At 49.5% G+C, this 14,755-nt stretch overlaps 6 protein-coding genes across 6 annotated transcripts; 2 read left to right on the top strand and 4 right to left on the bottom strand.

The window, feature by feature from the left end:
• Window positions 1-173: 173 nt before the first annotated feature.
• On the bottom strand, window positions 174-1,433 carry N7443_003494 (agmatine deiminase family protein; the record flags this gene model as incomplete). Its single annotated transcript, XM_056883550.1, has 1 exon — window positions 174-1,433. One exon carries the CDS (start codon window positions 1,431-1,433, stop codon window positions 174-176), a length of 1,260 nt encoding a protein of 419 aa, XP_056741828.1.
• A 1,341-nt stretch (window positions 1,434-2,774) lies between these two features.
• Window positions 2,775-3,246, bottom strand: N7443_003493 (GFA family protein; the record flags this gene model as incomplete). The annotated part of the gene is made up of 2 exons (XM_056883549.1): window positions 2,775-3,050; window positions 3,079-3,246. 2 exons carry the CDS (start codon window positions 3,244-3,246, stop codon window positions 2,775-2,777), a joined length of 444 nt encoding a protein of 147 aa, XP_056741827.1.
• Window positions 3,247-3,920: 674 nt separating this feature from the next.
• Window positions 3,921-6,164, bottom strand: N7443_003492 (uncharacterized protein; the record flags this gene model as incomplete). The annotated part of the gene is made up of 3 exons (XM_056883548.1): window positions 3,921-4,241; window positions 4,298-4,809; window positions 5,375-6,164. 3 exons carry the CDS (start codon window positions 6,162-6,164, stop codon window positions 3,921-3,923), a joined length of 1,623 nt encoding a protein of 540 aa, XP_056741826.1.
• A 610-nt stretch (window positions 6,165-6,774) lies between these two features.
• N7443_003491 (uncharacterized protein) lies at window positions 6,775-7,494 on the bottom strand (the record flags this gene model as incomplete). Its single annotated transcript, XM_056883547.1, has 1 exon — window positions 6,775-7,494. The coding sequence occupies one exon, from the start codon at window positions 7,492-7,494 to the stop codon at window positions 6,775-6,777; it is 720 nt and encodes a 239-aa protein (XP_056741825.1).
• Window positions 7,495-11,012: 3,518 nt separating this feature from the next.
• On the top strand, window positions 11,013-12,686 carry N7443_003490 (URC4/urg3 family protein; the record flags this gene model as incomplete). The annotated part of the gene is made up of 4 exons (XM_056883546.1): window positions 11,013-11,339; window positions 11,414-11,903; window positions 11,957-12,552; window positions 12,603-12,686. 4 exons carry the CDS (start codon window positions 11,013-11,015, stop codon window positions 12,684-12,686), a joined length of 1,497 nt encoding a protein of 498 aa, XP_056741824.1.
• A 759-nt stretch (window positions 12,687-13,445) lies between these two features.
• Window positions 13,446-14,510, top strand: N7443_003489 (Rag GTPase GTR1; the record flags this gene model as incomplete). The annotated part of the gene is made up of 2 exons (XM_056883545.1): window positions 13,446-13,639; window positions 13,700-14,510. 2 exons carry the CDS (start codon window positions 13,446-13,448, stop codon window positions 14,508-14,510), a joined length of 1,005 nt encoding a protein of 334 aa, XP_056741823.1.
• Between the last annotated feature and the right edge of the window lie 245 nt (window positions 14,511-14,755).

Raw genomic sequence — 14,755 nt, 5'->3', positions numbered from 1 at the left:
AGCATCGGGGTGATTGCACATGTTACGAGACCAAGATATAATTGAAACCGGGGTTAACATATATCCATCAATGTATGTCTTGTCCCTCTCTTACTATGCTTTCTAGGCTACAGTACTTAGGGGGACGGAACAAGAGAATACGAAGACCGGCAGGGAAGTCACAATTCAGCAAGCTAAGCATAGGGCCCAGAACATTCAATCAAGTTTCTATTAGACAACCACTTTGCCACAGGAACCTGCTGGGTGACGCAATGCAGCACTCCGCCAGTAAGAGGAATGGCGTTGGTATAGACCTGTCGGACGACACGCTCCGGCATCAACATCTGTAAAGTCTGGAGCGCTTGCTGATCCTTCACATCTTCGCCATATTTGGGAATAATTACACCACCGTTCACAAAAATGAAGTTGACGTAGGAAGTAATGAGCTCGTCATCGGGGTTTTTGACCAAGTCTCGTGGGTCAGGTTCGTCGATGCTGTGGATCTCCATGCGTCGCCCCTTGGCGTCGGTTTCGCGGTTCAGAATCTCGTGGATCTCTGCTGACATCTCGTTCCACATGTTGATCTCACCCTCGTGGGGTCTCGTGATGACGATGACTCCGGGCCGCACAAACCTGGCTTCCGCATCCATGTGTGCGTCGGTGATGTCCATGTTCCGGCGCCCTGGGAACCAAATCACTTTCTCAACGCCCAGTAGTCGTTTCAGCTCGGCCTCAATCTCTGACTTCGACATGCCAGGGTTACGGGCTTCACATATGATGCTACTCTCGGTGATGAGTAGAGTTCCTTCTCCGTCTGTTACAAGTGCGCCGCCCTCAAGGCGAATGGGAGCATCGATGCAGGTAACGGGTGACGGATTGGTGTCATGTTCAATGACCCACCGCGCGAAATCAGTATTCTCTTGCAGTGTCTTGTCGTCCATCAATGGCCATTGTTGACCCCAACACTTCCCATCATTCATGGGCTTCTTGCCACCCCACTCATTGAATTGAAAGTTCAACGCAAATCTTCTTTTTGGGTGCGTCCCCGTCGCATTGTGAACGTATACTGGACCGGTATCGCGTACCCAGCAGTGGTTGATGGGACATGGAGTGAGAGTTACTTTCGACCCGTCTTTGATGCTCTCTTTCAACACGGTCTCTGCCCAAGGCGTATCTTCGGGCCGCACGTAGATTCGAACGGGTTCAAACTCGGTTATTGCAGCTGCCAGTTCCGCAAGCTCGCGACAGACTGCATTATATTGCTCTGGCGGTAGGGAGCAGCGAGAAGGGAATCCGAGAGCCGTTGCTTCATGTGGATCGCTTTCCGCTGGGAAAATATATCGCCCTTGCTGAAAGTCAACCTGGTCGTCACTGGGTCGTCTGTGGAAGCGTGCAAATATACTAGCACAGAACTCCCCTAGAAGGGATTTGCGAAACTTGACCAGGAATCTCATCTTGAGCTTGAGCTATATCCTTGCAAATATTCTAGGAGTATCTTTATTTCTTTCGAAAAATTCCCGAGACTTCAAAGGTACAGGCACTCCGGGTATAGTACGAGCTGGTGTAACTGTGAGGCGCCGATTGTACCAGTGCAGTACGCTTTGATTCTCTCGGGCTTGATTGCTACTTCCAGGGAGACGCCTAGCTGCATGGCGATCCGTGGCCTTCGGTCAGGCATTTACTCTCCCCGATGATTTTCTGTGGTGCTTCTGGACGATATGAATCATTTGGAAGACTTTCCTGCTCAAGAAGGCATTTTATCTTGAGATCCACGTTTCGCTAGCCTTATGTATTCGGGTAGCAATCTTTCCAGACGTGTTCGATCAATGCTTTTTAAGCTATAAATATAAAGCCCTAGTACACACCCCACCCTATGGATATCATAATGAAGCATGTCGGTATCAACGAAAACTTTGCACGACATCCACGGTAGGTCCATTCAGTGAAAGGGTGGCGATTACATTATAATTCATTCGATGGTATTAACCAAATAATACCTAGAATCCCCTCATCTGGTGTAAGACCTGGCCACAAAGACCCTTGGACTCTTAAATGCCTACGTATGCTTCGTGTCCTCTTCGAGCTGCCTGACCCGAAGAATTAGGCCCTTATGCAATCCAAGCGTTGACCGTGCTCACATCAGAGCCTGAGCTCCCCGATATGAGTACGGATATTGTGTGCACTCGTCAACTTGTACATACAATTTGCGTGACTTGCGGAACATGCGGTCTGCGCTTTTCGCAATAGTTCCACGGCAGTCACAATGTTGTTCGGGACTGATAAAGGACTATCATGGCTTACTCGGACACAGTATTCGCACAAAACAGGCCGAGAAGATGCTTTAAATAGGTCTAGACTCCTGGTTTTTTAATTCTTTCTTCATATGCTTTCTTCATATGCTTTCTTCATATGCTTGTCAAGGTGTCCTTTTGGATCAATTCAGATTTGTTTGAGGGAAAGAATCACGGCTGCCTATCTAAAATTTTATTTTTCTTCACCCTGGTTTGGCCGTATATGTTCTGCTTTGTTGGGGGGAAGGGCGGAACTAGGCCCGTTGCAAAACAACCGTCGGTGGCTTGTCAATGATTTTAGTCTACGGGGAGCGTTATAATTCAGCTAAAAGGGTGATACTCTATTGCCGAGAGTATCAGCAAGATTATTGGCTGCTTGAAGTTGGCTGCTTGAAGAGGCCATAAGATCTCTCCAATAGTCCCGTTGCATACCCACCACGCTCCGGGTGTGGGTATGCCACGGGACTACTGTATTATGTCTATAGGAATATGAGCCAGTAAGATTCAAAGTTCATGGAACTTCACCGTCTCTACTGGTGTCTCCAGCCAGTCTGCCTTGCGTTTGCAAAAGAACTCGAGTTCTGGCTTCCACATCTTCCCCGTCTCAAGCTCCATGGTACCATAAGTGACAATCACGGCGTCTGGAAATTTGCTCCTGTTCTCTGCAATCATCGGCGATCCACAATTGGAGCAAAATGACCGCTCAACGGTCCCTCCAGAGTCTGTCGCATGATCTTTGTAGGTGCGCAGTGCACCGGCACCCTTGGTGATTTTGAAAGCCTAAATAAGCGTCTCAGCCCTAGTTTACTCCAACAAAGCTGGGCGTCGCACTCGCCTTTTTGCTGTACCAGCTATTGGCCATTCCAATGGATCCGGTCGACTTGCGGCAGTTGTTACAGAAACACATGACGGTATTAATTGGATCGCCGCGGAGTTCGTATTGAACACTTCCGCATAGGCAACATCCTGTGATCATGGTGGTGGGTGTGCTGAACCTCGCAGATCGAATTATTGGTACGCCGAGTGTGAAACCACGCAGTAGTCTCTAGGTTTAGGTGGGTAAGCGAGGTAGAAGCCTTCACGTGCGTGTAGTAGATTGTAAGGTAAACTGAACGCTGGCCCTTCTATTTCCAGCGGGGATTGCTTAAGTACAGGCTGCCCCCGCTGAAGGCGGCGAGAACTACGTCCTGCGCGGTTCGAGGGTGCAGGTCACTGTACCTAGGGGGCTCATTTTAACCAGTGCTTACGTAGACCCGTAGGTAGTCCTTCTTCAAAAGAACGGAATCTCCCTTCAGCAAACACATACGGCTCCCTCATCGCCTCATTCGTCACAGGTAAGGCATAATTTGGAGCTCGCATAGAAAGACTCTATGTCTTCTTTCTCAATACCATTGGTTCGTTACTAATCTAAACTGGTCAATGCCGGAGAATATACATCATTGTCAGGATTGACGATAAGCGCAAATTCATTTTTGGAAGACTCCTGGCCGTGACCATTCAATAACAAGTTTTGACCAAAGAAAACTTGTGAGCTATGAAGATGTGTATAGAAACCTCTAAATTGTGGGAAAAAAGAAGTTAGAAGGGAGAGAGAGCTGTCTGGGAGAAGCATGCATGCTTCAAAACGCTGCACAAAATCAACGCTCCCGGTTACTTGCAACCCTTCAAGATGGCCTGGAGCTTGTCATCACTACCCTTGAATGTCGAGCCAAAGCCGTTAATCTCCTCTGCCTTCATAGCCCGTCGGAACCTTGCGATAGACACAAGCCCCTCGCCATCGCGTGAAGCTTTCGCGATAGCACCGACTCCAAACAACATCTCAATCACGTTGACAACAGCCGATTTGGGATCTTGGACTGTGTCGCAACCCGCGAAAGCTCCATTAGCAAGCTCACCTGCGATGGCAACGGAACATGCGATTGTGGCAAGTCCAGCAGCAGCCGCAAGTTCCTCACCGACGATAGGCACGAACTGCATATTTGGGTTAGTCTTAAGAAGACGTCACTTTTCGAAGAATATTCATTTACAATCAGAACAACGCTGACAATAAGGAGAATAAAGTCTTTCTTTCGCTTTCCTTCCTCCTTTTCACCCCTTTTTTCTTGCGTTCCTAAGTTTTTAGCCTGGTTTATGTTTTCCACAGCCTGCATGGGCATGAAGATTGGTATGCTGTAAGCTTGAGCAGCATCTTCAGATAGCCCGTTGACCCACTGCCTAACCATGATTTCAATCATCGTGGCTTGCATCTCCATGAGGAGCCCTAGAATGTCAGAAAGGCCTTTTCTGACAATGTCCTTGGGGTTCGGCACAACCATGGACTCATTCTTAGTAGGGTAGCCGCTGAACTTGAAATCGGCGATTCGCGAGCCAGCTTCATCGGCTATATAAGTATACTCATATGTGTAATCGTCGAGGACAACCCAGTCTGGTGAAAGTCCAATGGTAGCCAGTCCGCCTTCGTAGCCATCTTGATCGATAAGCTTAAAGGCTGTCGTTTCCTGGGACAGACGGAAATCCCCTGTGATCTTGGAACACACCTCTGGAGTTCAGAGTTCACAGTGCACTCAAAATCTGTGCAGTTGGTTCGTTAACATTCGAATATGATACGTCAACCTTAACGAAAGGGGAAGGGTTAGTCCATACAGTCGAATTTCTAAGAGTCAATTTCCAAAAGACAATGAAGAATCAAGCCGCGATATCCTCTGATCTCGAATCCAAGTTGGCGACATCCATCACCAATTTCGGGTCTGAAGACAGTGCGAACGGGGCCTCGTTGGCCCATTATAATTCCTTACAGGCAAATCAGACTTATCAAGATGCTCTCCTATCAGACAAGACTTGCCAGGGCGCTGGGGCTGAACTGTCGTGTTTCTGTCATTTGTCTACCTACGACAAGCTATCCTGCTTTCACAGTCTTGAATCTAAGTGATATACTCTTTATCGGGAGGGCAACAAATACATAATTGAGGCTCAATTCAGGGCCATTTTCGATCAGAGCAAGTGAATAACATATTCAAATTTATCAAGCATATGCGTGACCAAGTAAGGAGTCATCATTCAAGAATGAGCATATCAGTCATCCTCGTCGTATCTAAAAAACCGACCTCTTTCGCGAAGATACTGTCCGCTAATCCCACGCATATATTCTATATTCGGTGGTGGCGGTGGATTTGTTTCCGGCGGGGGACGAAAGCCCTCCTCTGCCATATGTGAATGATTACACATCTCTATACATAGGCGGAACATTATCGCTACCCGTATAGCTGGATTTTTATCCCCGAGATGGCGTGTGCTGATCGTATATTTGATGTCTTGCTTCTCTGCCCCAGTGAATTCTCTGCGGAGATTCTGAGGACGAACGGCATGGCCTTTTTGCTGCGATTCTTCTGTGAGGTCGAGGAAGGCCTTGACTCTGTCCTCGTCAGAGACATAGACTAGTTGCACAGGCTCGTCACCTAACAGTCCAAAAAGACCTGTCCTGGCGACGTATCTGTTACTGGCGTGTATGATAATTGTCTTTACCACGACAATCCAGCTAGGCGTCCTCTTGAGAACGTCCTTCTCGTACTCCTCAATGAACCGAAGATTTCGGAGCATGAACGAGCCCCCGCGGGCCACACTGGCCGTGTGCCAGGCAAGGTAAAAGAACGCGCTACTACGGGAAGAAAACTCCGGGCTCCCGGACTCCCGGGCTCCCAGTTCAAGTGTATAATATCTCGTTAGGGGTCGATTGAATGCCTTATTTTCATCGCGAACTGCCAAGAGCCTTCTGTTGGGACCTCTGATTCTGGGATCATAGAGCGACTTTGCAAAGCCACAGCGCGAGATTCGCGGCAGACACGAGAGATGAGTGGTGGGAGTCCATTCAAAGTTGAGGTCAAGGTGAGTCCACATGGTAATGGAGGTCCTACGGCTTGTGTGGACATGTCCAGCTCTACAACGCGATGTGGGAGGGAATAGCTCCAGATCATAAGACGCAGTTCAGCGGGGAGGTCCGGGAAGCCAGGGAACGTCAAGGCCTCTTCCGAAAGCAATGTGGTTTCGCCCATGGTAAATTTGCTTGATGTCGGCTATTGTGATTGACTAAGTTTAGTCAAAGGGTGAAGCGGGCGCCGGAGTAGGCGACAACAGTCGGCCAAAGACACCATATTCTCCCTTTGTCTTTGTATGGTAAATGGGGTATGCTCGGAATACCAGCATCGTAACACGCTAAGAACGACTCTTGACAATACTTCAACAGCGATATCCAGCGGAACACACATCAAGGCATCTCAATGGAACACCTCAATACTAGCACATACCAGCATTCGTCAGTCCGACATATTAATCTACGTAAAGGAAACAGTACGCGACGCATTCGTTTCGCGATGCGGATACGGATCGGCCCGGGCCACGGGAGTCAGACAAAACCGTGCGTCGCGAAACCTCTAATAATGGATAGGTTAGATTTTAATTTGTTCAGGAAGGGTCGATGGGACCGCCATGAACGTGGGGAGGGAGCGATCTACGGGCGACGGCCCGGCCCTACAGGCGCGGGAACACACACGAGGGGCGAATCAGGGGGCGAAGAATTGGAGTCAGTTCTGAGGACAATTGACAAGTGAGTACGGTGGTACTTCAGTGGGGATTTGTATTCACAAACTAAATGATCGTGTAGACTGCCTAGACCGCGGGCCTGGACACCGTTATCTGAGTCCAGTAGGTACGCGGTGGAGTAGGGTCGTAAACCGATGCAGCGAATATTCTCAAAGCGTACCATACAACTCCGGAGAGTTTCTCCCAGGACGTCAGATTGAAGTAGTTTTTCGTGATCTGCTGCTATTGCCTGATATGCCGCATAGCGAGCTTCAAGTTCGACATGAGTCCAGGCATAGCGGGGCGGCGGTAAAGTTCTTGCAGCACGGCGAGTCCGCCCTAGGTTTCCGAATTCTGACGTGGCGAAGACAGGATAGCTCATATGGTACCGACCATCAAATAAGACTGGGGTAATCAAAAGCTCTTTGACTCGGGCGCGGATGTCGTCATTCGTGGCGATATCTCTCAATTTCTGAATACTTTCGCTGGTGACAAGGAGACACACAGTCTTGTAATAATAGTCAGCGAAGGCGTCCAGGGATTTGGAGTACAATGCTCTGGAGGCAAGCCTTAGGGCAAACCATTCAGGTTGCTCAAACCAGCCGGTGATCTTTGTCAAAAGCTCAGTTGGGAGTACATCGATGGACATGTTCCCAATTGGCTTGTCAGACTCGGAGAATGAGGCTATAACAGACAGGAATGGGAGAAAAGAGCTCCGGGCAGAGGCGGGGATTACTGAGATCCCCAGGTAAGAAGAAAATGCAATGTAAACCCTAATTTGCCGTACTAAGCCTAAGCCTAAAACCGAGAAGCCGGCCAGCGAGACGGTGTAGCCATGATAGGTTTCTGTATGTTGTAGGGGGAAAGGGGGGACTCTAAAGTAAGTCCTTGACATAGAAAAGCTGAAAATCTCGGTTAGGGCGAACGTATGTGCGTTTTAGGAACAATTATATATTAATTGTCCCAGGATGGCTAATTATGCCGGGCGTTCGAACGGGAAGCCAAGCCGTTTCCAGTATGAAGAGCTGTAGTTCTCTTGATCAATTTTCATTGCTATTGCATATCTCAAGTTTCATCTTGGAACCTAGCTAGAGATGAGGCACGTGTGTAAAGATCGTAACACGAAATGGTCTTGAACGACTCTGAGCACAAATTTAATACACATAAATTTTCCATGGCAGAACAACCTTTGGCATCATAAAAATATTACGCTGTTCCGCTGAGTGATGCCACTAGAAAATTCGAAGGCGATGCAGGGACGCGCCTGTGTGTGCAGAAAACTTGGAAACCTGGCAGATGGGGCGGTACAGCGAATCTCGGCCACGGCAAGTACTGCTCGATCGAATCATTTTACTTAAATAATTTAGGAGAAATTTGGAGCTTCGGGCCACCATGCATTTACAATACCCGGAGGAGCATCACACCATTGGTATTCTTCCTGACGAACCAACAGACTCTACTAAACGGTTGCTTTTCAACAGGTGTACAATCAACTTTACGCGTAGGAAAGAACTATTTGTTAAATTGCGAAATGCTCCATAAAGCGCGCCTTGCTCGCCTGCGCCCTAAAGTCCCCTTTCCAGCAATCTGCGCTGCCTCCTGCGACTGTTATCTATTTGTTACCGCCCGATGTGGAAGCGATATCGAGGTTCGTTCAACATTTGCTTATGGCATACTACACGGTGCCCTTGTGGCAGAAATTAGGCTTTCGGAGATTTGGTCGAAGCTAAATTTTGTTCATATGTGGTCTACATAGAGCTAATTGCCTCAAACGTGGCGCATCGTGACTTCCACGTACGAGTCCGATCACAACACACCAAATTTCGGCACGGGTTAGCCAAAAGCTTGTCTCAGAGAGACACTAACCCTTCTTCAGCGCTGCACAAAAACCAACTCTAATACTTTACAGACCAATGCGCCAATCAGTTTGCCACAAGGGCAGTACCGGGCGCGGGGAAAGGCAGTCGCAAACGATATACTTTGTCAGTCGCATGTTCCCTGCGCGTCAAACTCTGTAGGAATTAGTACGATCGTAGTTACCCCAAAGGGTAAAGTTCTGGCAAGGTCGTCTAGAAAACTCTTTAGGGCATTCGCTCAAGTTCCGAACGCCTCTAGAGCTTTAGAGTTGAACGATAGCGGACCAACTAATTTAACTGGCTGGCATGGACATGATTGACGTCTGTCGGTACTTATCAGTAATACGAGGTCGGGTCCCAAATAATGACTGTGAACGCTTAAAAATGGGTGGAGCAACCGGGGCGGCTCTCTCCGTCGCCGACATCTGGCATGGAACCGTACGACTTCCCGACAGCCGGGACCACTCACACGGCAGATACTATGGAACGTGATATCACTACGGGGCAGTCTGCTATGTTGGACGGTCCATAACTAGGGCTAGAAGTGCCAGGCTGTAAAAATTAAGCAAGCAGAAGCGCACGGATAGGCCAGTGGATGCAAGTGCAAGCCACATAAAATGAAGCGTTCGATCCGAGCTGCAGCTAAGGTCAGCCACGGGAAGGGCAATTCTCGTTTTGAGCAATTTTCTGCGAGAAGCGAAGCGAGTGGTTCAAGTATGCTATGTTTATGTAGGCGGGTTCCGCTCAGTCCCAGGCGGGAAAACAGAGAAAAGTCAGTTCTCCGCTTTTCGCTTTTTTTTTTTTTTTTTTTTTTTTTTTTTTTTTTGAAGATGTAGCGGAGTCTTCGGGTAGGAGCCGCGCGGTAATGAATGGAAACGAGGTGACACTATTTGACCTGGTGGGCCTATACTTTAGCTAGGGAATGTTTACACTACTCCGTTCTCGGTACTAATGGAAACCCCTCTAACACCAGGCCCCTAATTCTAGTCTAGAATGTCTCGAAGACAACACCTTTGACTAAAACCGGAGTCCGCCTATAGGGGAAATTTGACAGGGTTTAAAGATGAAACTCATGGGCCCGTGCTTCCCGGGAGGGGGGTCGATGGGCCAACGGGCGGAGATGAGACCCTCGCGGGTTACTTGTTGATCGCCAGGGGAACGCAGTCTTTTCGGCGAATTTGTCTCGCACTGTCCACTATTCTAACGAGCCACTGGAGCGTGCCGCTCGATCTAGACCTTGCTATGGTCCCGATCCTGAGGTAAGAGGGGTGCCTTAGGACCTCGCTATACAAAGCCTCCCTAAAGGCTAGCTCTATTACGCTGCTTCGTTTACTCTCCGAGACCAGGGTGTCCTTAACGTCAAATTCACTGACACCGCGTCCCTTGCAGTGTCCCCGCTAGTGCTGACTGGGGAATATATCCGCCACATCTTGACCAGGAAGGTCCATGGATTGCATGTGAAATGGAAATCCCACGAGTCATAGCCATTCCCGGATGCTGGTACTATAGCACCATCAGTAACGGCAGCCGGGATCCGCGGCTCCAAGCGATCTAGATTTGGGGGAACTACCTATTGTGAGAAAGGACCTGGAATAATAATGGGGCTCGGGGCGACCCAAGATTTCGAGCGACAATCCACCTCCTTTCTTGACGCGATGCGCGACCTTGCAACCACTCAAAACACTTAAACGCCTCCAGGTCCCGCTCAAGGTAGTCCGTGCCATCTTAGCGTACCCTACACAACCTGCTGGTGCACTAAGCTACACAAATATCGAAAGTCCAGACATTTTACCCGCGCTAGCGATCTATACACGTACCATGCGCTGGTGAACCATTCATAGAAAGATCTTCGGGCCTAAAGGTTTAACCTAGCTGTTTCCCAAGGTTCCTCCATTGGACCAAAATACAAATCGCAATTCTCGTCCTATCTCTTCCGTCCTTTTTTCTTTCTTGGCCCCTCTTCTCTTCATATCCCGAGGGACTTGTTCACTTTTTCGCTTTTTTTTTCTTTTTTATTTATTTTACGTTTACAACCTCCCTATATCGTCATAGTCGAGATTAATAATTCTTTCGGCCGCCTCCCCACTTCGAGGCTCGGGGCAAAACGACCTAGATCCGCGTCCCTAAACCGTGGAGATTGTGAAGAGCCCGGCCACCGACCGCCCCGCTCGACTTTTATTACTCCGGAGCTTGGGTAAAAAATCAACATACCCAGGTTACCTTTTTTTTCTTCCTTCTTCGGGATTGATATTGAACTGATGGGAGTCGCTCCGACATCTACCCCCACCCTTTCTCCCCTGTGATCGCCACCATGGGCCTCTTCAAGCGCAACTCGAAAACTAGCGAAAAGGACGAGAATGAATCGTTCGTCTCCGTCAACAGCGCTCGAAATTCCAACACCTCCTTAAGGTCCCCCGGTTACAAGGGCAGTGGTCTTCCGGCATCTATCCCTGAGCTCCCCATTTCGAAACCGCCGGACCCAGCATTAGACCCCGCCGCCTATCTCCGAAGCATCCACGCCGTGCGCGAACGCGCAGCGCTGGTCCTAGGCAGAGCCAGGTGCAACCGACTGAACCACTTCGATGTCGACATGAGCAAATTCAAGGCCACCGCCTCCTATGTCGTGTCGATCATCAAGGTAAACATGGCCCCCTCCAGCTCTCCAGACCCAAACTTTCAAAGCCGGTTTCTAACCCCTATACCATGGAAAAGCGCGACTATGCGCCTGATTATGCGAGCATTCCGCCTCATGGCCGCTGGCAACATTTCGACGTCGGTGGTAGGCCACGAATTAATCAGCTTCTCCAGTCATGGCCTAGCAGTATTGACGCTCAGGAGCGGACTCGCCGATTAATCGATCTGTTCGTAGTCTCGGTGCTGCTCGATGCTGGAGCCGGTAATAATTGGTCCTACAAGTCCAAAGAGTCCGGCAAGATCTACGGACGGAGTGAAGGTCTGGCGGTCGCCAGCTTGGAGATGTTTAAATCGGGTCTTTTCAGCAGCGATCCGACAGAGCCCTGCCAAGTGGATGGTGCCGGATTGAGAAAGGTCACGGTCGAGAAATTGGCCAAGGGGATGCAACATTCTGATCAGAATCCGCTGGTCGGTATTGAAGGTCGTACTGGCCTGTTGGTGCGATTGGCAGAAGCTTTGAATCACCAGGACTTCTTTGGCGTGGATGCCCGACCTGGAAACATGCTCGGTAAGATTGAATTGCATGTACCCATTCTGATCGCCTGCTAAATCCTTTTTCAGACTACTTTCTGGGTCACCCTTCGACGCTGGCTTCTTCTGTCCCCATTGTCCCTATAACCACAGTATGGTCTGTTCTCATGGATGGCCTCTCGCCAATCTGGCCCGAGTCGCGAACCCAAATAGACGGGGTGGCTATCGGTGATGCATGGCCGTGCTCGATTCTCCCTCGATCTCCGCCCTCGCAGCCATGGGAGACTATTATGCCGTTCCATAAGCTAACGCAGTGGCTTTGTTTCTCGATTATGGTGCCAATGTCGAAATTGATGCATATTCACTTCGCCGGCAGCGAATTATTGACCGGTCTTCCCGAATACCGCAATGGCGGCCTTTTGATCGATATGGGTCTTTTGACTCTAAAGGAACAAGATTTGGAGCGTGGCATTCGAGCCTACAAGGAGAATGCGCAGATCAAGGGCCAGCCCAGTGTAGAGGTGGTCCCGCTCTTTTCTACCGACGACGATGTAATTGTGGAATGGCGCGCTGCTACTGTTGGCTTCCTGGACGAGCTACTCGATGAGGTCAACTTCCAGTTGGGACTGAGTGGTTCGGAGGAGCAATTGACACTGGCCCAAATGCTGGAGGCTGGTACATGGAAGGTCCGTACCTCCTTTTCTCCACACGAAACACATTTGCTAACTTCAATCAGGGCGGTCGTGAAATCGCCGAAGTCTCCAGGCCCAACACTAAGGAGCCGCCCATTATGATCCGTTCCGACGGCACGGTTATCTAATGCCCTATATACGCACGAGTTTAATGGATTATTGGATACTTGACCTACCAACTAATGGTGGTCCTTATGAAATGTTGATGACGACCTTTTGATTTGATGATGGCCTCTTCGTCTTTGATATTTACGGTTCTTGTTTTCTTTCCGATTGAGGCCTTTTGCATGATTTGCCAGCAATGGTGATCGCTGCGTTTCATTCTCGGATACCACTCTTACCCTTTTCTTCTCAAGCAGCCTTATTCTTATTTCACTCAAAACATTCATGGCTGCATAGAGCGAGATTCCTGTTACCATAGATTGCATACCTAGCCGCCAAGGTATGACGTTATTATCATCGCTGCCTCGGCTATGCCGGTTGCTTGTCCTCGCCCTTTCCAAACCTGGTCCGTATCATTATGAGTGTATCATTTCTTCTCAAATTGTACCTTGTAACCTCACATACCTCATGAGCTAGCTTTAATCAAGAAAGCCATCGCCACACTGCGTCATCGCATTCAGTACCTGCCACGTGATCGTTCACCGGGCCAAAGTTGATCCGTCACTCCGCATCTGAGGCTGGAGCTCATCTTCCTCTCTTCGCCCGTCTCCAATTCCGCAGATCAATTGTGGCAAATACTTTCCTCCTATTAAGCACTGAATTCAAACCCTCACGAGCTCCACAGCAGCTCTGCGAAGTCACCGATCCGCCCCCAGTACCACCCGAGTGGCCCCCCGCTCTTGCGGGGCAATCCGAGCTCAGCAACCACTACCACCAGCAGAAATATGGACGCGCGCAAGAAGAAGAGAAAGGTGCTCCTGATGGGCAAGAGTGGCTCGGGGAAGTCCTCTATGCGCTCCATAATATTTAGCAACTACGTCGCTAAGGATGTGCGCCGCCTTGGTGCTACTATCGATGTGGAGCATAGCCACGTCAAGTTCATGGGTAACCTGACTCTCAACCTGTGGGACTGTGGAGGGTAAGTTAATTGATCATGCGTATTCCATTCACACTCAACTGACACATGTATTGCGCATAGACAAGATGCATTCATGGAGACCTACCTTGCCTCCCAGCGCGGCAACATCTTCTCGGACGTCGCGGTGCTTATCTACGTCTTCGACATTGAATCCCGAGAAGTCGATCGCGACCTGGACACATACAATGCAATTATCGAAGCGCTGGGCGAGTTCAGCCCCAATGCCTACGTTTTCTGTCTCGTGCACAAGATGGACCTTATCCAAGCCGAGCACCGCCAACGCATCTACGAGGAGCGCTCCGCTCTTATCCGCAGCCGGTCTGGGGACTTCCGCGTCGACACCTTTGGCAGCAGCATCTGGGACCAATCACTGTACAAAGCATGGGCTGGGATAGTGCACAAGCTCATTCCAAATCTAACGGTGATTGAACGGTTCCTGAGCGCGTTCGCAAAGAAGATCGACGCCGAGGAAGTGATTCTTTTCGAGCGATCTACCTTCCTGACGGTTACGTCTGTGACCTCGGATGTAGGCGAGCTCAATCCCATCTACGACCGCCATGAGCGCCTCTCAAATATCATGAAGGCATTCAAGCACTGCGCCGCCCGCAACACAATGACAACCCCCGCCTCAGCCGGGTTCGTGGTCATGCACACCAAGACGCCGCAGTTCAACATCTTCCTCGGTCGCTTCACAGACAACACATATATCTTCCTAGTCGTGCCTCCAGGAGAGGCAGCCTATAACTGCGCCGTGCTGAACACCATGCTAGCCCGAGAAGGCTTCTCCAAGGCCGCGTCTGCAGGTCGAACGGATGGGTTCCCGCTTCCACCGCCGGAAACGTCGGAGGATGCAACTAACGGATTGTCATGATTTGCAGCGTTTTGTCATGTATAGCAGGCATTTTGGGATTTCAAAATTTTGACGGGCGCTGATACGCACGGCGTTGCGGTATGAAGATCTTGCATTTCTTGTCTTGCGTGTGCTGAGAGTCGAGATACCCTGGCCATGGCATTTTGTAAATCTCGTTCCCTTTCAATTGATTTCTTCTACAAATAAGGGTATTTTCAACTGGTTAGGATCCAGGCCTGTAGATGGGCTCTCACAGGTACCCATGG

Source organism: Penicillium atrosanguineum (genome assembly GCF_028827265.1).
Source record: "Penicillium atrosanguineum strain IBT 20685 chromosome Unknown utg000003l_segment0_segment0, whole genome shotgun sequence".
Classification (NCBI taxonomy): Eukaryota; Fungi; Ascomycota; class Eurotiomycetes; order Eurotiales; family Aspergillaceae; genus Penicillium; species Penicillium atrosanguineum.
Note: the sequence above shows the minus strand (reverse complement) of the source record. Positions and strands in the feature narration are given on the sequence as shown.